Here is a 19,785-nt window from a genome sequence, read left to right on the forward strand (position 1 = left end):
TTTACAGGGAAAAAGCCAAAGGGGAAGAACAAGAAAAATGAGAAAACCATCCAATCAGCCCAAAACACTGAAGAAACTATTTCAGAGACGAGCCCCAAACAAGCATCTGGTCGTCCTACAGGCTCTGATGCGTCTAACCGGCCTCCCACCATCGTAGACTCCAGTGACTCTGACAGCAGTGAGGATGAGACGTAAGTCAGCTGGAGATCCTATGTGCTGTCTAGAAAAATGATCTGGTCATGTTACATTTTGTAGCTTTCTTCTTCCAGGGATATTAAATCGATGAAGAGAAAGCTAGGAAAAAAAACGGACGAGGAGAAAGACGAATTTGAAGTGGTTCCAGTAGAACGGGCAGGTAATTCTTTTAGATATTCAAATTATCATAATAAAAACGGCACGTCAAGGAATTTCCCACACAGAAATTGTTACTTGGGATGTCCGGTGTAGTTGTGCAGCACAACTTAGGAAAAATGTGTCAGACGCAGACCCTAGCCTATTAATTGTCATCACCCCTGCCTACAAATGACGCTGCGGCTTATTTCACTTTGACCATTGTCGTGTCGATTGATCTGCACATACATCTTTGAATCATACAATCACAGACACAATCTGCATTGTAAATAGTCACATTCTATCTTTTCAGTTAAGCGATCTCGTGTTTTGGACCCAGAAGGTCTTTGTCTTGGAACAGTCATTGCCACATCTAAGAAAGCTACTCGGGAACTGATAGACAAGTCTTTTAACAAGTTGGTACTTTTTTTTGACAGCCCTCGGAATGTGTGATATATACACGCTATTTCATCCTCATTTCCTGTTCCCTTTAATAGGCGTTCCTTCAATGAAAATGAAGATGAGCTCCCAGATTGGTTTGCTTTAGAGGAACGGAAACATAGGATTGTTCAGATTCCTGTAGACCGCCAAATGATGGATGAATATCGCAAGAGGCAGCAGGAGCTCAATGCTCGACCAATCAAGAAAGTGGCGGAAGCAAAGGCCCGAAAACGGAGAAGGGTGAGGCCTTGCATGGGTGGGGAAGTATTGGACAATGAGGAGAGTATAAAAAATCAGCACCGTGGGAAGTGGAGAAAGAATAATCTTGCATTTCTCCGGCAGGGTCCACAGGTTATCCACAGGATAACAATGAGATATGATGAAGTGACACCTAGTTTGCACCAATCGGTCAAAGCTTTTCCGGCCTCCCAGCATGCAAAGGGCCCATCCATATATCCCCGCCTCCAGTTTTTTGTTTGGTGCAGCAGGAGCTTGACCATGGTCAGAGGGCTGCTGGTTTTTAGCAGCCCTAAACTTTCTTATTTTATTTTTATAGCCTTACTATTTTTTTTTGAGTAATCTTTCTTAAAAGCGTCTTATGCGTACCTTAGAAAGAGTCGCTCCAACAACTCTCCGCCGGGTCACGACAACGCTTACCCACAATACAGTGCTGTTTTGACGGGCATCTGTGTCTGATATACTAGCAGGTCCAGCAGAGGTTACCAGGCTGTGGCCGTAGCACGGGGTGAAGGTAAGGCATCGGTTCCGCCTAGAAGGGGCACTGTTTTGGGTGGAGACCACCAAACAGTAGCTGATGCAGCTGCCACCTCGGGTGCACCAGCGCTAGGCCTTAGGGATCAGAGGCTCCAGGAATACTATGAGGCTGCGATCCCTTGGGTTGAAGTCAGCAGTGGGGAGTCAGACGCTCTCCTGGTCGCCCCTTCCCGCGGTTCATGACCAGTTTCCTCCGAGTCTCCCGCCATGAACTGTTTCCCACTTCCGCCTCAGACGCTGTACACGTAGGGGACCCAGTCGCAGCATAGGCGGCTGTGTGACTGGTGCGTCCGTGTTCACTGAGCGTCTGTGTTCACTATAGGTTCATGGAGTGGCAGTGTACACTAGTAGCATCTGGATCCACTCAGCGTTCGCTAACGTATTGATCGGTCTTGGAAGCGAGGTGAGTCTCTCTGTATCCCACTCTACTGAGTATAGGTTATACATCACTAAGTCTCTATCTACCCTTTGAGTACGAATAGTTAGATTAGTGCCTATTGCATATGAGTTTGTATACATTTACTACTGTTTCTTTCTTCGGCAGGGTCCACAGGTTATCCACAGGATAACATTGGGATATGATGGAGCGACAGCGGATTGGCACTAAACGATCACAGGCTTTCTGGTCTCCCAGAATGCACCGGGCTCGTCCATATAATCCCGCCCACTGACTCAGCCAAATCAGTTTTTTGTTTGGTGCGGCAGGAGCCGGACCATGGTCACAGGGCTGCTGTGTTTGGCAGCACTAAGCTTTATTTGATTTATTTTTATAATCTTTCTATGTTTTTTGAGTGATCTTTCTTAACAGCGTCTTACACGCATATTGGAAAGAGTCGCTCCAACAACTCTCCGCCGAGTCGCAACAACGCTTACCCGCGGTACAAGTGCTGTCTCGACGGGCGTTTGTGTCGGATATTACTAGCAGGTACAGCAGACGTTACCAGGCTGTGGCCGGAGCACGGGGAGAAGGTAAGGCATTGGTTCCGTTTAGAAGGGGAATACGAACACAGCTGCACTGTTTTGGGAGGAGCAAACAGTAGCCGGCGCGCCACCACCAGGGGTTCTCTAGCGCTAGGCTTTAGGGATCATAAGGCGCCAGGATTAGTTGAGGCTGTGATCCCTAGGGTTGATGTCAACAGTGGGGAGTCAGACGCTCTCCTGGTCCACCCTCCTCCCAGTTCATAACCAGTTACCGTGCGTCTCCCGCCATGAACCGATTGCCTCACTTCCGTCTCAGACTCTACCACGAGGGGACTCAGTTGCAGCATAGGCTCTGCGTCTGTATACACTAAGATTTACCGCTAAGAGACTGGGTCGCAGACATGAGCGTCTGCATGCACTAACGTTCACTGAGCATCTGTGTCCACAAGTAATGACCGGAGCGGCAGTGTACCCTAGTAGCGTCTGGATCCACTCAGCGTTCGCTAACTTATTGATCGATCCTGGAAGTGGGGTAAGTCTCCCTGTATCCCACTCTACTGAGTACGGGTTATACAGCACTAAAATTCTATTTACTTTTGTTTGTATGAATAGTTAACTTTAGTGCCTATTGCATATTAGTTTTATGTACAATACTGTGGTTTTCTTCGCAATGCGTCTGAATACTTTAAAGATCTGTATAGAACAGAATTCAGTTATATGTACTCCTACATGCTTTGAGATGTTTGTAGTTGATAATCTGCTCATATGATGTATGTGTGTGTGTGTATATATATATATATATATATATATATATATGTGTGTGTATAATATGTGACTGACTGCTAGTGTGATGCTGACTTAATAATAGTGATTGTCGGTTGATACTTCTGATCCTTAATGCAGGTGCATGGGTAGGGTCACACACATCACTTTAGAGAAATGTGATTACAGTCACAAATTGTGTAGTACACTGTGAAAGTGCTGAGTATTTATTATGTCTAAGGGCGGCATACACTAACAAAAACACTCATATATGTTTGGCAAAAAAACTGTATTATCCTCAATGATCTGGTACAGGATGGTTATGTGTAAAAATGATTTGCTGTTTAGCATAATACATTCCTGATTACATCAGGTATAGATAGACCCATTGAGGGATGTTTGCATAGACCTGGTACAGTTTAGCTAAAATGTTAATTCTTACATTATTAACACATGCTGCTCACTGATTGTGGTATATCTCCAACAGCGTCTCGAATAAGACAAGCTGATGATCAAATGTAAATAAATTATCGACTTCCCAGGCTACACATGATAATCATCAGACGATGAAAAGCTCTATATACTCTACTTCAGCATATGGTGAACAGGTAAAAGAGATCGGCTAAGTAAATAAGCTGAATAAAGGAGAGCAAAAATAGGGTAGTCTGTCAATAGAGGCAGCAGAGCCTGGGGTAAAAAATAAGGCACTTCTGCTTAAACGTCCCAAAAGACCAACCTGGGTCAATAACAGCCACTGTACGAGGGCAGAATTCAGGAAAAAGGTTTGGGTTATACCCAATAAAGTAGAATGCTCGGTAAATGGGATTCCAATATCTTTTTAAAACTAGTGACGGTTAAAAATAGGGAAGTGCCTCCCAAAACAGATATGCATATCATTTGATAATGCAAAAATCTATAGGGCCTCTGCCATCAAAAGATTAAGACCATATTGTCTTTGTCTGAGGCAGTCATAAGGACAGCCAGGACTTCACCTTGAAATCTATGGCTACACCACACTGGATAGGCCCAATCTCACTAGATTTTGGAAGCTAAGCAGTGTTAGGCCTGGTTAGTTCTTGGAGGGGAGACCACCTTGAAATACCAGGTGCTGTAGGTACATTGGGCTGAGGTACTGGAAGACAGGTTTCAGCACCTGCAAGGGAGTAAGAATCCCATATAGGTCATATGGACACTAATGTTCCAGGGCATCAGCATAACAATCGCTGTTCAAGAACAGTTTGGTTCACATACAGGGGAAGCTGATTCAGAATCTAAGAAGCTTCTGGAATTTTTTGCCTTGGCTGGAAGTTTGTTTGAGTTAAGTTATTCCAGAGTCAGAAACAGACTCCACGAAGGTCACGTTTCCTTCCACATATAACCCCAAGTCTAGGGATCTGGTTCGGCTTTGTCGGTCATAAAGGAACGTAACAGCCCCAATACAATAAAGTTTGGTAAGGCAAAGAAGCAAAGGCAACCAGAGGCCAGCTTCCAAACCAGAGGCCATCAGCATTATGATGTGGGTTTCCTTCTAGCGGATTTCAGAAGGATAAGGGGCGACTTCTTCAGTTTGCCTAGATTTGATAGCAATCTACAGATAGATGCCTGGGTGCAAGAAGCAGTATTTCTAAGGTTATACTTTCCCTGCTGGAACCATTCTCCTAAAAGGTTTCAGTCTCAGCCCATCTCTGGTAGAGACGTAGGCGAGGGATTGGCATGTAGCAATTCAGAAAATGTTTTGTCAGGAATAGTCATTCCAGTAACCCATGCACAATCGGGGGGTTTATTCCCACCTGGGTCAAAAACAATCCCTCGCCCCATTTTCAATTTCAAAAACAGAGAAGTTTGGGTAACACGGTTCACGTGGAGGCAACTCCATAGTTGGGTGGGGAGCCAATATATTATATGCTATTCCTGGATAAGTCGGGAATCTTACCTTAAGGCTCCTATAACACTATCCATTTGTGTTTTCTCAAGGTTTACCATCCTTCATCAAAATTTCAGTTAGGCCTTACCCTTTGGGTTAGCCACAGCCACAGATTTACCAAAATGATTATGGCAATTTATCACCGTTAGTAGAGGTTAAGAAAATTGCCATACCTTGACCACCTTCCTATCCGGACACAAATACAAGAAAGGTGCTGTGTCGTCTACAACATACAAATAACTTGTCTGCAGAGGCACGGGTGGTTAATAAATGTGATCATCTCTGGTTCCATAACATAACTCACGGTGGGGCTATACTGAATTCGAGTTTGCAGGAAGTAATTACCTCGGAACAAGATATCCAAGGCAAAGCTAGGAGAGTGGTTACAATGTCAAACAAGATCAATTCACGCAGCAATGCGAATGATGGGTTTGATGGTGTTAACAATACACATGATGGAGTGGGCATAATTCCACTCAAAGCTTTTTCAGCATCTTCATCTTCGGCCGCATCACACTGGATATGTCTAATCTCAATGATGTTGGAAGTTAAGCAGTGTTGTACCTGGTTAAATTCTCCGAGGGCAAGACCATCTGTGAATACCACGTGGTGTAGGTGGGCCAGATGGACAGTACACAAACAAGTACGTGGTACTGGAAAAAAATCGGTAAGAGGTAGCCTGGGTGCTACAAACATTCCATGTAGATCAGAGGATACCTTTTTCTTTTTGGATATCAGGTGGGGAAATCCTGACAACAAATACAAGTCTTCACGGCTATGGGGACCATTATCCGGAAAATTATGATTCCGGGGATTATGGACCACAGAAGAAAGGTGCCTGCTAATAAATCTTTTAGCACTTCAGGCCCTATACTGGGTCCTGATTTAGGCATGGGACATTCCTAAAGAAAGATCGGTCCAGATCCGCAAGGACAAGGAAATAGCAGTAGTGTACCTCAACTTTCAGAGAGGAACACGTAGATAATGAGCAAGAAAGGAGGTAAATCACATACTAAAGTGTGTAGAACTCCATCTTCCAGCCTTGTCCGCAGGGTTTGTTCCAGAAGTCCTAAACTCAAGAGCTGATTTCTCAGTCGACACGTCATTCAGGTAAATGAATGGGCTTTTGCACCCTAAAGTCGTTTCAGACTCTGGTAGACAGATGGACTTGGCCAGAGATAATTCTCATGGTGTCCCATCTGAACAACAAAAGCCATAATCAGGTCAGTAACAAAGGAAGTGATCTTTGTGGATGTCTTTTTAAGGGGAATTTTATTTCTCTTAGGTGTTTCTCAAATCATTCTGTTACTTAGGATAGTGAGGAAAATACAACAAAGATGCCGGGATTCTGTTAAGCCCCGGCTTGGCCCAGAAGGCGTTGGTACAGGGATCCGCAGAAAATGTTGAATACCTTTTCTGTTTCCTCTACGCCCACACTAAGATAGGGTCCTTGATTATCACAGATATCTGGATCAACTGTTTAATGGCGTGGCTCTTGAAATCTATATACTGAGGTCCAGAGGATTCTCACAAATGCTCAGAGCAAGGAAAAACTTCCTTGACTCATATTTATCACCAAATATGTCAAGCTTATATGCATTGGTGCATTGAAAGAGGTATAGACCCGAAATCTTGCAGTTTCCAGGGTTTTAGCATTCCTTCAAACAGGAATAGATAAAGGTTTAGCAGTGGCTTCCTTGGAAATACAAGTGTCAGCATTGACTGTATGGTTCCGAAAGAAAAAATGCCAAATTGCAGGATGTGCGCACTTTTTCCCAGGGAATGCTGCGCATTCAGTCTTCCCTATTTCCTACTACAGGATTAGGGAATTTAAATCTAGTCCTCATAGCCTGTCACGTTGTTCTGTTTAAACCACTAAGTAAAGTGGATTTTAAATGGTTGACAGCAAAAGTTCTCTTCGGCTGACTATGGCATCAGCTAGAAGAGTGTCGGATTTAGGAGTACTGTCATGTTAATCTCCTTTTCTGATGTTATCTAGGTACAGTAGTTCTCAGAACTAGGTCTGGGTATCTTCCTAAGGGGTGATCTACATTCCACGTTGTCCGGGCATTAAGTATCTACATGGATCGTTCCAGTGCCATTAGAAAGACAAATTCTCTCTTCATCCTCTACGGTTTTCACAAGAGGAGATGACCTGCTACTAAACAGACACTAGCAAGATGGCTTCGAATTACGATTTCAGAAGCGTATTCTTAAGCTGGTTTCCCTGTCCCGGCTAATGTCTCTGCTCACTCTACATGTAAGGAAGGTCTTTCATGGGTAGCACAATATTGTGCTTGAGCAGAACAGATATGTAAGGCAGCCACATGGCTTCCAATAAACACATTCATTCAGACATTATGCCTGGGATATCTTTGCCTCTCCTGATGCTCAATTCGGGCGTAAGGTTCTCCTATTTAATCAAGAGCGTCCCCACCACTAAAAATTGCTTTGGGAAGTCCCAATGTGATCCTGTGGATAACCTGTGGACCCTGCCGGAGAAATATACGTTATGGTAAGAACTTACCGTTGATAACGGTATTTCTCCTCTGTCCACAGGTTTCCACATGGATCCCACTCTGATGCACCTGATTTGAGAATCTTGATACTCTAAACTCTTCCCTTTTGCATGGAAGAGAGTTTTTCGCCTGAATAGGGTTCTACATAATGCTCCTGCCTAAATGCTTTGGAAACAACTGATTTGACTGAGTCAGTGGGCGGGATTATATGGACGAGCCCGGTGCATTCTGGGAGGCCAGAAAGCTTGTGATCGTTGGGTGCCAATCCGCTGTCGCTCCATCATATCCCAATGTTATCCTGTGGAAACCTGTGGACATAGGAGAAATACCGTTATCAACGGTAAGTTCTTACCATAACGTATATTTCGCATTGCGTCTGAATACGTTAGATCTGTTAAACATGATGCAGTAATATGTTCTTCTACTTACTTAAAATGTAGTTGATGATGTTCTCATATTGCTTATTATACTAGTGTATAACATGTGACTGACTGCTAGTGTGATTGCTGATGTTACTATATTTCTGTCAGTTTGTTTATTCCGATCCTCAATGCTGGTGCATGGGTAGGGTCAGACCGTATGTCACTTTAAGAAATTTAAAGTGATTACAGCCACAAATTGTGTAGTACACTGTGGAAGTGTTGCTTTTTTTATCATGTCTAAGAGCGGCAAAGGAGAGGATGGTACACTCACAGCAACACCAACACTCGTATCATGTTTGTCTTGCAAAGCTGTGTTATCCTCTCAGGATCTGGTTCAGGATGGTGTGTGTAAATTGTTTTAGCTTTCACCAGGGGTTAATGAAAAATACAAGGCAGATTCAGGTGCAGATGGATCCACCTTGGGCTATGTTTGCACAGACTTTATCCAGTATAGCTGAACGGATAATTCCTCCAACTCCTGTGCCAGGAATAAGTTACACTATTAACCCTTACATGCAGCTCCCCACCTAAGGTGTATCATTTTCAGCAGCAGCTTCTCAAAAGAAACAAGCTGATAAGGCGGTGGTAATTAAATCTTCACCCTCACAGGCTACATATGATTCAGAAGAGGATTCATCGGAAGATGAAAGCTCAATTAATTCTACTTCGGCATACAAAGAGGAGGAAGGTCTCAGCTCCGTGGATATAGCTGAGTTAATTAAAGCAATGAAAGACATTCTATCCTTAGAGGATTCAGCAGAGCCTGTGTTAAAAACCAAGGTACCTGTGTTTAAACGTCCCAAAACAGCTAAGACTGAGTTTCCAGGAAATTATGGAAGAGGCTTGGGCTATGCCCAATAAGAAGTTTAGAATTCCTAAGTAATGGAATTCCAATTATCCTCTTCCATCTGGGGATTGTTTAAAAAGAGAGATGGCGCCTAAAGTAGATATTTGATTAGTGCGAAAATCTACATTACCTTTGCCTTCAACAACATTAAATTATGTCACGGATAGGAAAATGGATGGTTTTCTAAAAAAATATTTTTTCCCTGTCTGGGGCAGTCATAAGGCAAGCCATGGCTTCAGCTTGGATGGCAAAGGCAGTGGCTGCCTGGACTGATGCATTGGAGGGGGATTTTTGTATAGCTTATAGAGAGCAAAAATCCCATATAGCTCATATAAAACAGGCTGCAATGTTCCTGGAAGAAGCAGCATTGGATATGGATACTCGTGCCTCCAGGGCATCAGCTTCAACAATAGCTGCTCACAAAGCAGTTTGGCTACGTACGCGGAAAGCTAATTCAGAATCTAAGAAGGTTTTGGAATCTTTGCCCTTTTCTGGCAATATTCTTTTTTTGTAAAGAATTGACAGATATTCTTGAGTCAGAAGTAGACTCCAAGAAGGTCAAGTTTCCTTCCACACACAATTTCAAACCTAAAGTTCCGGCTTTTCGGCTCTTTCGGTCTCAAGGAAAAAGTGATGGCAAGCAGGCCCAATACAAGAAGTCTGGTAAGACTAGAAAGCATTGGGCTAACAGAGGAGCAGTTGGGAAAACAGATAATAAATCATCAGCCTAATGGTGCGGGCCTCCGCCTGGGGCGCCCCAGGGTGGGGGACGACTTCTTCAGTTTGCACAGATCTGGCAGCAGTCTACAACAGATCCCTGGGTGCAGGAAGCATTATCTCTAGGTAATGCTTTTGCCTTCAAGAAGCACCCTCCTCGAAGGTTTTTTTTGTACCAGCCCGTCTCATGTAGAGACGAAGGCCATGGCTTTGTTAGAAGCAGTTCAGAAATTGCTTCAGTCAGGAGTAGTCATTCCAGTTCCTCCTGCACAACGAGGATGGGGTTTTTACTCCAACCTGTTTTTAGTTAAGAAGTCAAATGGGTCATTTCAGCCCATTCTCAATCTCAAAGTGCTGAATAAATACATTTGGCTACCTCGGTTTCACATGGAGACGTTACGTTCCATCATTTTGGCCATGGAGCCAGGGGATTATATGGTATCCCTGGATATCCAGGATGCTTACCTACATGTTCCTATAGCACTGTCCCATCAGTGCTATCTCAGGTTTGCTATCCTCCAACAGCATTTTCAGTTCCAGGCCCTATCTTTTGGGTTAGCCACAGCTCCCAGAGTATTTACCAAGATTATGGTGATAATGGCAATTTATCTCCGCCAGCAGGGGATAAGAATATTTCCATACCTCGACGATCTTTTAATCCTGCCACATACGCAGGAATTGCTCAGAGTATTTCTTCCTCTGAACAAAATGTCCAAGATTCAGTCAAGGATTCAGGACTTGTTACAAAGTCAAAAGGTATCCATTCATGCAGCAATGCGTGTGATGGGTTTGATGGTGTTAACATTCGACATGGTGGAGTATGCACAATTCCACTCGAGGCCTCTGCAGCGTCTGATTCTTGCCAAATGGAATGGGTTGCATCAGACGATAAAAACACAGACTTTGGTTCTTACGATAGAAGTAAGAAGGTCATTAGCCTGGTGGCTACAGACATCCCATCTGGACAAGGGGAGACCCTTTTGGATATCAGATTGGGAAATTCTGACGACAGACGCCAGTCTCCAGGGCTGGGGAGCAGTGTCAGGCAGGTTGTGTTTTCAGGGGCAATGGACTAAGGAAGGAAGTTGCCTACCAATAAACATACTGGAACTTCGGGCCATATACATGGCACTGATTCAGGCAAAGGACATTCTTCAGGGAAAACCAGTCCAGTTCCGCTCGGACAATGCAACGGCAGTGGCGTACCTCAACCATCGAGGAGGAACTCGCAGCCGAAAAGCCTTGTCCGCAGTGTTCGTTCCGGAAGTCCTAAACTGGTAAGCGGACTTTCTCAGTCGACACACCATTCAGGCAAGCGAATAGGCTCTACACCCGGTGGACTTCTAGACTCTAGTAGACAAGTGGGGTTTGCCAGAGATAGATCTCATGGCGTCCTCTCTGAACAACAAAGTGCTTGCATACAGGTCAAGAACAATGGATCCCAGATCGATCTTTGTGGATGCCCTGTCGGTGAGATGGGATTTTTATCTGGCTTATGTGTTTCCTCCAATCACCCTATTACCCAGGGTGGTGAGAAAGATAAAGCAAGGAAAAGGTGCCGTGATACTAATAGCTCTGGCTTGGCCTAGAAGACTTTCGTACACAGATCTGCAGAGGATGTCGCTGGATGTTCCACTTCTGCTCCCTCAACGTCCAGATCTACTGATGCAAGGTCCTTGCTATAACACACGTCTGGATCAACTGTCTTTGACGGCGTGGCTCTTGAAACCTCTATCTTGAAGTCAAGAGGATTCTCACAACAGGTAATTAAAACTATGCTCAGAGCAAGGAAACCCTCCTCAGCTCGCATTTATCACAGAGTATGGCAAACCTATATTCATTGGGGCAGTGAACGGAAGGTGGACACTGGATCTTTCAGAGTTTCCAGGGTCTTAGCATTCATTCAAGCAGGAATGGATAAAGGTTTCAAGGTGGCTTCCTTGAGAGTGCAAGTATCAGCATTGACTGTATGGGTCCAAAAGAAAATTTGCAATTTACAGTATGTGCGTACTTTTTCTTTTATTCCTCCTGAAAGCTCTTCAAGTTAGTTTGTCCGCTTGCGAGCAGGGCCTTCCTACCTCTGTCTGTCTGTTTTTACCCAGTTTTGTTCTATTACTGTTCTAATTGTAAAGCGCAACGGAATATGCTGCGCTATATAAGAAACTGTTAATAAATAAATAAGTTGCCCCGTTTGAACCACTTAATAAAGTGGATCTTAAATGGTTGACAGCTAAAGTTTTCTTTCTTTTTCATCTACCTAGGGGTCATTGGAGTACTCGTGAGATATGGACGGGGCGTTCGCAGGGATAGTCACACTTAAATATTTAAATTAGTAACCCTCCACCCCCTCCATACTCCCAAAGGTGCCTCTGTGTTTTTCTGTGCCTCCGTCGGGAAGGTACAAGTGGAGATTCTCCACAGTTTTCTTCTATTTTTAGTTTTAATTTTTTTCACACAATCCCTTTCCAGCTTATCAAGAAGCTTGGGTCTGGGATTGTTGATGCTGCTGAGTGCAGCAAGTTGGCTTGTCTGTGCTCATCAGAGGGGCACCGCCGTAGACCAAAATCAGCCTTTGCTGATTTCAGCCTCAGGCTGTACAAGGAGATGGACAGAACTTATACAAGGAGTAGCCCCGTCTTAGCCTCCACTACACGCAGGTAATGAGCAGCCAGGCAGCTCACACTGCCGCCGCTCACTTGTTGTTTCTTTGTTACTGGGGAATGTAAGGGGAACATTATTAAACTGTTCCCTCGCTGACTGCACGTCTTCGCTCCCCGCTTGCCTCCCGCAACCAGGTCGCGGACTGCCAAGCCGTGGTCCGCCAGCAATAGCTGCAGGGGGGAGATTGCAGGGGGGGGAGATATTATGCTTGCAGCAGCACCATGGGTTACAGCTCACAGTGCAGGTTTCTGGAAACTAAGCTGTGTTTTAATACCTCAAGTGGATTCCCTGCTATCAGGCTATAAAGCCTGTTTTAAACTTATGTATTAATGTATTTGCAAGAATGTTACCTACTTTGCATGTACAGTGATTACTCTAAAGGGCAATGTTGTTTTTGTTATACGTAAAATGTGTATAATGTCAAGCACATGGCTGGTCGCCATTTTAACTCAACTTCCTGCTTCTTGCAGGAAGTTTGCTACTGTCATACAACACTCGGCCAGTGTTAGTAGGAATTCTGTACAGCACAGGTTTCACTGATTGTAGTGTGTCCCACGTGCACTGCACTTCGGGCTTATACACACTTTAGTTACATTTTTACTGAGTCGTGGGACTTGTCTGTCTTTGTCTACTTGTCTGTTTGTCAACATAATGAGTAAAGCTAATGCAAAATCAAAAGAGCAGCTTAGCTGCAAGGTCTGTGAGAGTGTATTACCTGATGGAACTACCACATGCACAATATGTCTTACAAATACTAACCCTTACCCTGATCCTCCTTGGGCGATGCTAGCGGATGTAATGTCTGGGTTACAATCAGAATTGGCCGCTGCGCGAAAGGAGCGTGAGGCGGCTAGATCTGAGGCTAGGGTAATACCAAAAGTGGCTCAGGAGATGTCTAGGACTGCAAGGGTTACAAAAGTCCAAGTCTAGCTTATTTCCGAAAAATAGTTATCATTTGTCTTATAATTTACCAGTTTCAGCAATGTTGCATTCTGACGATTCAATGCCAGACCTGATAGCTCAAGAGGAACATGAGGAAGGTGAATTGGGCCAGGAGTCCGATAGTGAGGTTACTGATAGTCCGGCCATTGATAATTTCATCAGGGCAGTATGTTAGGTTCTAAATTTTATGGAGGTTGAGGAACCTCTTTCAAATGATGAAGTGTTATTTGCTAAAAGACAGAACACCGGTGTGTTTTTCTTATTCAGATTCTCTTAATAAGCAGTTAACAGAAGCATGGAAGAATCCAGATAAACGGTTTTCTATGCCTCGGCGGTTTTCGGTCTAGCTACCCATTCCCAGAGTCTATGACGTCTAAATGGGAAAATCCACTGGCTGTGGATCCCTCGGTGTCAAAACTATTCCAGTACCAGCTGCTACGTCAGAGCGTAAGCTAGAAGCTATGCTAAAGTCAATGTATACAACAGTAGGGGTGTAACTTAGACCTGCTTTGGTCAACAAGGCTGTAGTTGCATGGGTGATCACATCTGCGAATCTGCTGAGTATCTAGGTACGGCTTCTATGGACGTCTGCCAGGTTAGTTCTCTCCTTTCAGCTTCACTAGTTGTGGCACAACGTGCACTTTGGCTGTGTTCTTGGCAGGCGGAAGCAGAGTCCAAACGAGGAATAGAAGCGTTGCCTTACGCTGGCGAGATGTTGTTTGGTCCTGAATTGGACAAATGGATTTCTTAGGCCACGGGGGGGGGGAAGTCTGTTTTCCTACCATTGCCTTCACAGGTTCCTAAAAGGAAATACTCTGGACCAGCATTCAAATCCTTTAGACCTCAGTCCTTTCGAGGCCATGCTAGAGGAACAACCATACACAATAGATGTGGTAGAGGACGTGGTTTTCAACAAACCACTAACCGTCGTCAGGACGCTAAGACCACCGACAAGCCAGTGGCATGACGGGCTTCCAACACAGATGGGTGGATCCGCAACTTAGTGTTCAAAGGTTACAAAATAGAGTTCGATTGTCTTCCACCATGGCGATTTTTCAAGACAGGTCTGCCTGTGTCAGGAGACAAGGCGGTTCTGCAGACCGCAACTCAGTCTCTCGTAGATTCAGCAGTTTTGATTCTGGTTCCTGTTCACCAACAGGGTCAAGGTTATTATTCCAGTCTTTTTGTAATACCAAAGCCGGATGGCTCTGTCAGACAGATATCGAACTTAATGGGTCTCAATCAGTACGTCACTCACTACAGATTCAAGATGGAATCCCTGCGGTCAGTGAGTGCAGGTTTAGAGTCACAGAAATTCATGATTTCGCTGCATCTCAAGGATGCGTACTTACACCAATTTGGCCACCGCATCAGGTGTACTTAAGGTTTGCAGTACAACAAAACCATTATCAATTTCAGGCTCTACCGTTTGGCCTATCGTCAGCACCTCGGTTGTTCACGAAGGTGATGTCTGTGATGGTAGCTCATCTCAGATCCCTGGGAGTGATAATAGTCCCGTACTAAGACGATCTGTTCATCAAAGCTCAGTCTCAACAGATACTCCTTCAACATGCCTTACTAACGTACAATGTACTAGTTCAGCACGGTTGGATTGTCAACTTCAAGAAATCAAGTCTGATTCCATCTCAAAGACTTTAATTTCTAGGAATGATTCTCGACACGGTGGATCAACGAATTTACCTGCCAGAACAGAAAGTACAAAGTATTCGTCATCTGGTACAGTTTGTACTCAAACCAAGGACAGTCTCGGTGCATTTGTGCATTCGACTCTTAGGAAAGATGGTGGCGTTTTCGAAGCACTCCAGTTCAGAAGATTTCACTCACTTCATTTTCAACTGTATGTTCTCGCACAGTGGACAGGCTCACATCTACAAATTCATCAGATGGTGCAGCTGTCTCCAAGGGCCAGAGTATATCTATTCTGGTGGCTCCAAGTACACAATCTCACTGCAGGAAAAAGGTTCAGAGTCTGGAATTGGATAATTCTGATGACGGACGCAAGTCTCAGAGGTTGGGGAGCAGTGTTCCAAAATTGTCAGTTTCAGGGTCAATGTTCAGACAGAGAAAGATTACTGGCAATAAATGTCCTGGAACTCAGGACAATTTACAACACGCTGCGACAGGCAGTGCACATGCTCCAGTCTCAGACTGTTCAGGTTCAGTCAGACAACGCGATGGCAGTCGCATACATCAACAAACAAGGAGGAACTCGAGTTGCATGGCCATGCGGGAAGTTGCTCGAATTCTGAATTGGGCCAAGTGTCACCAAGTGATATTGTCATCAGTGTTTATTCCAGGAGTGGACAACTGAGAGGCGGATTATCTCAGCCGTCAGGATTTTCATCCAGGAGAATGGGCATTAAATCCAGAGGTGTTCCAGATGTTGGTCCAGCGGTGGGGTTACCCACAGGTGGATCTAATTGCATCTTGCCAAAATCATCAAACACCCCAGTATGTGTTCAGAACAAGAGATCCAAAGGCAGTGGCAGTGGATGCTCTCACAATCGCGTGGCTGTACAGCCTTGTGTATCTGTTTCCACCTTTTCCGCTGCTTCCTCTGTTGCTAAAGCGGATCAAATGAGAGTCCACGACAGTCATATTAGTGGTGCCTCATTGGCCTAGGAGAGCGTGGTTCTCTGATCTCAGAGGTCTACTCGCATTACGGAATCTGTTATACCAACCATGTTACATGCTAGAAAGCCAGTTACGGCAACTCATTATCACAGGATTTGGTGTGCCTATATAGGGTGGTGTGAAGCTCGGAATTTTCTGACATCTTTCAAGTTACCCTGTCTTTTGCTATTTTTACAGACTGGGTTAGCTGGAGGACTATGTTTATCTACACTAAAGGTGCAGGTCTCTGCCTTATCAATTTATTTTCAAAGGCGTTTGGCCTTTTTGCCAACTGTTCACACATTCCTGCAAGGTGTCCTCAGAATACAACCTCCATTTATACCACCTACAGCGCCATGGGACTTGAATCTGGTTTTATATATTTTTTTTTTCAGTCTTAAAATTTTGAACCCTTACAACAAGTGGATGTTAAGTTTCTGACTTTGAAAACGTTTTTTCTGCTAGCCTTAGCTTCAGCAAGGCGTGTTTCAGAATTGGGTGCCTTGTCCTGCAAGCCACCGTATTTGGTGTTTCATGATGATAAAGCGGATCTTCGGACGAAACCCGCTTTTCTACCAAAGGTGGTATCTTCTTTTCACATCAATCAACCAATTGTAGTTCCGGTATTATCAAAAGGTGCAGGAACTCCAGCTACTTTGAATGTGGTACGCGCATTACGCGTTTATGTAGCCCGAACATCAACAGTACGTAAAACAGATACATTGTTTGTTCTCTCTGATGCAGTCAAGATGGGTTGGCCAGCTTCCAAGCAGACCTTGGCCAGATGGATTAAGCTGACTATACATCAAGCTAACTTTCATACTAGGCTACAACCGCCTACATCAGTTTCAGCTCATTCCACACGTTCTGTGGGAACTTCATGGGCAGCAGGTCATGGAACTTCTACAACGCAACTATGCCGTACGGCTTCATGGTCATTGGTGCACACGTTTGTGCGCTTTTACAAGTTTGATACGTTTGCGGCATCCGCATCTAGCTTTGGCTGTCTAGTGTTACAGGTGCCAAACAGCTCTCCCGCCCAAGGGGGAAACTTTGGTACGCCTCAAGAGTACTCCAGTGACCCCTAGTGGATGAAAAAGAAAATAGGATTTTGGTACTTAGTAGATAAATCCTTTTTTTTTTTTTAATCCACAGGGGGCACTGGACGCCCACCCAGAGCAGTTTCACCTGGCTTGAGGTAAGTTAAGTATATCTTATGGTAACACATTCTGACCGAATTGTTAAAATGATAAGATGATTGTTATTTATTGTCGTGTCAACTGTTTAGTTGTCTGTTTCGTTATGTGTCAACTTTATTGTTGTCCGTTTCGTTATGTGTCAACTTTATTGTCCGTTATTTTATATTGTTATATGTAATTCTCTATTGTTCATCCTCTTTATCGCTCCTGTTCGGTTCAGTAAAAACACTGAGGTACCTTTGGGAGTATGGAGGGGGTGGAGGGCTACTAATTTAAATATTTAAATGTGCCTATCCCTGCTAACGCCCCATCCATATCTCAAGAGTACTCCGGTGCACCCTGTGGATAAAAAAAAAAAAAGGATTTATCTGGTAAGTACAAACATCCTATTTTCTACTGGCTATGGCGTCAGCTAGAAGAGTATCCAATTTAGGGGCATTATCATGTCATTCCCCATTTCTGTTTTTTTTTTTTTAAATCCAGATAAAGCAGGTATCTGGGTATCTTCCGAAGGTGGTGTCTAAATTCCACCTTAATGAAGAAATTGTAGTCCCGGCTTTCCATGTACCGGGCCTTTCTGCGGGAGATGCATCGCTGGGCGTGGTCCATGCATTAAGGATCTACGTAGATCATACCAGTGCCATCAGAAAGACAGATTTTCTCGTCATTCTCTACTTATTTCACAAGAGAGGATGGCCTGCTGATAAAGCAGATGCTGGCAAGATGGCTTCGGATGACGATTTCAGAAGCATATTCTCAGGCTGATCTCCCAGTTCCGACTAATGTCTCTGCCCACTCTACTCATAAGGTAGATCCATCATGGGCAGCACAACGTGGTGCTTCAGCAGAACAGATATGTAAGGCAGCCACATGGTCTTCCATTAGCACATTCATTAGACATTATGCCTTGGATACCTTTGCCTCTCATGACGCTGAATTCGGGCGAAGAATTCTCCTGTCCAATCAGAATTGACCAACCACTGAATTGCTTTGGGAAATCCCATTGTTATCCTGTTGATAACCTGTGGACCCCGCCGGAGAAATATACGTTATGGTAAGAACTTACCGTTGATAATGGTATTTCTCCTAAGTCCACAGGATCCACAGCGATCCCACCCTGACGCACCTGATTTGAGGATCCTTTCACTCACTAACCCCTTCCTTCTTGTACGGAAGGGTGTGCATGTGTGTTCTTATCGTCTGATTAGGGCTATCTATGATGCTCCTGCCTTGAACTCTGGAATACAACGGATTTGCCTGAGCAAGGAGGAGGGGTTATATGGATATAACGGACCGCTGCATGCTGGGAGGCCAGAAGAGCTTTGACTGATTGGGGCAAATCCACTGTCCCTTCATCATATCCCATTGTTATCCTGTGGACTTAGGAGAAATACCGTTCTCAATGGTAAGTTCTTACCATAACGTATATTTATTTTTGTTCCCATATAACACTCCTCATTCTTTGTACTTCATTGTGTGTCCTTGTTGATGTGCTTTCTGTATAGTCTCGTTGTCCTCTTTCATCTATTCTGGGGGACACTGATGTGACTGTGGGTTGCGGGTGTGGCAGGAAGGAAGGAAGGCACTAACACTGGGAGGCAGAATAACATGAGACACCCTCATTGCCTTAGTTTGTTTGCAATGTCATTGTATTAGTTGCCGACATAAGCCTATTAGTGTACAGGTATGCTTGGGGACTTCTTTGTGAATACCTGTAGAGAGTGGATATATTTGTTTGGGGTGTGGAGGCAGAACAATGTTTTTTTAATGTTTAAAATGTCTGATTTATGAATCAACAATACCTCGTATAGTTCCCACCTTGTCAACATACTGTAGTTCCAACACACTTGTGTAGTAAGAGACCAGTACAGTAATGCTCGGTACACTACGATATGTCACTAGTACATCAGCTGGTGTGTCCAGCCGATATGTCTGAATTATGTCAGCCCTACAGCACAGCCGATGCCGATATGTCATGCAGATGTCGGTATATCTACCTGTGTGTACAGGTGACCCACTGACATAACCATTATGCGGCTACAGGAACTGCCAACAATGACCTCACAACTGGGTGGGCAGGTTTAAGATATACAAGAATCATATTTTCTCTTTCATCCACTATGGGACACTGGAGTCTTATACAGTAGGGGTGTGAAGCTTGCAACCGGAGGTGTGGCACAATCTAATAATTAGCATTGTCTGCACAGCCGGTTCCTCCCCTTTCACATCCCTCATCCCCCAGTTTGAAAAATTGTGCTGGAGGTACAGCACGTGGGAGCACTGAGCTCCTGACTAATATCTGAAAAAGACTAATACAGTGTGCTGCGTCAACCTAATGAAAAGGGAGACAAAGCCTGTTTATATTGGAGAGACAAAGATCCCTTTTGAAGGGCACTACATCTCTCTACAAGGAGTGAGTAATGGTTTTTAAAATGAGGGCCCAGGTTAGGCTTTTATTTTTATGTTTTTTAACTTTTTTAAATATATTTTAATGTTTAATCCCCGTCAGCATAAACATGAGGTCACCACACAGTGCCACGGGCAACAATCAGACCGCGGGCAGTGTGTGGCACGGGGCTGGAGGAGAAGCGCCGGGGGGATGTGAGTCAGCTGCCCTATGCAGCCGCTGACTAGCGCCATGGAGTACTTGGTAGCGGCGGTCCCGGAGCGTGCACACAGGAGCCGCGTGAGA

General features: G+C 44.4%; 1 protein-coding gene and 1 pseudogene across 2 annotated transcripts in view; both read left to right on the forward strand.

Annotated features, from left to right (window-relative positions):
- The window catches only part of FTSJ3 (FtsJ RNA 2'-O-methyltransferase 3), a 282,573-nt gene that overhangs the window by 230,492 nt on the left and 32,296 nt on the right, over positions 1-19,785 (forward strand). For both annotated transcript variants that reach the window (XM_063958469.1, XM_063958468.1), the window contains exons 17-20: positions 8-191; positions 270-355; positions 644-746; positions 828-1,011. In XM_063958469.1, the coding sequence (XP_063814539.1) occupies positions 8-191; positions 270-355; positions 644-746; positions 828-1,011 (557 nt within the window). The remainder of the gene's footprint in view (positions 1-7; positions 192-269; positions 356-643; positions 747-827; positions 1,012-19,785) is intronic.
- On the forward strand, positions 4,227-4,345 carry LOC134898403 (5S ribosomal RNA; annotated as a pseudogene).

This window comes from Pseudophryne corroboree, chromosome 3 (assembly GCF_028390025.1).
Source record: "Pseudophryne corroboree isolate aPseCor3 chromosome 3, aPseCor3.hap2, whole genome shotgun sequence".
Lineage (NCBI taxonomy): Eukaryota > Metazoa > Chordata > Amphibia > Anura > Myobatrachidae > Pseudophryne > Pseudophryne corroboree.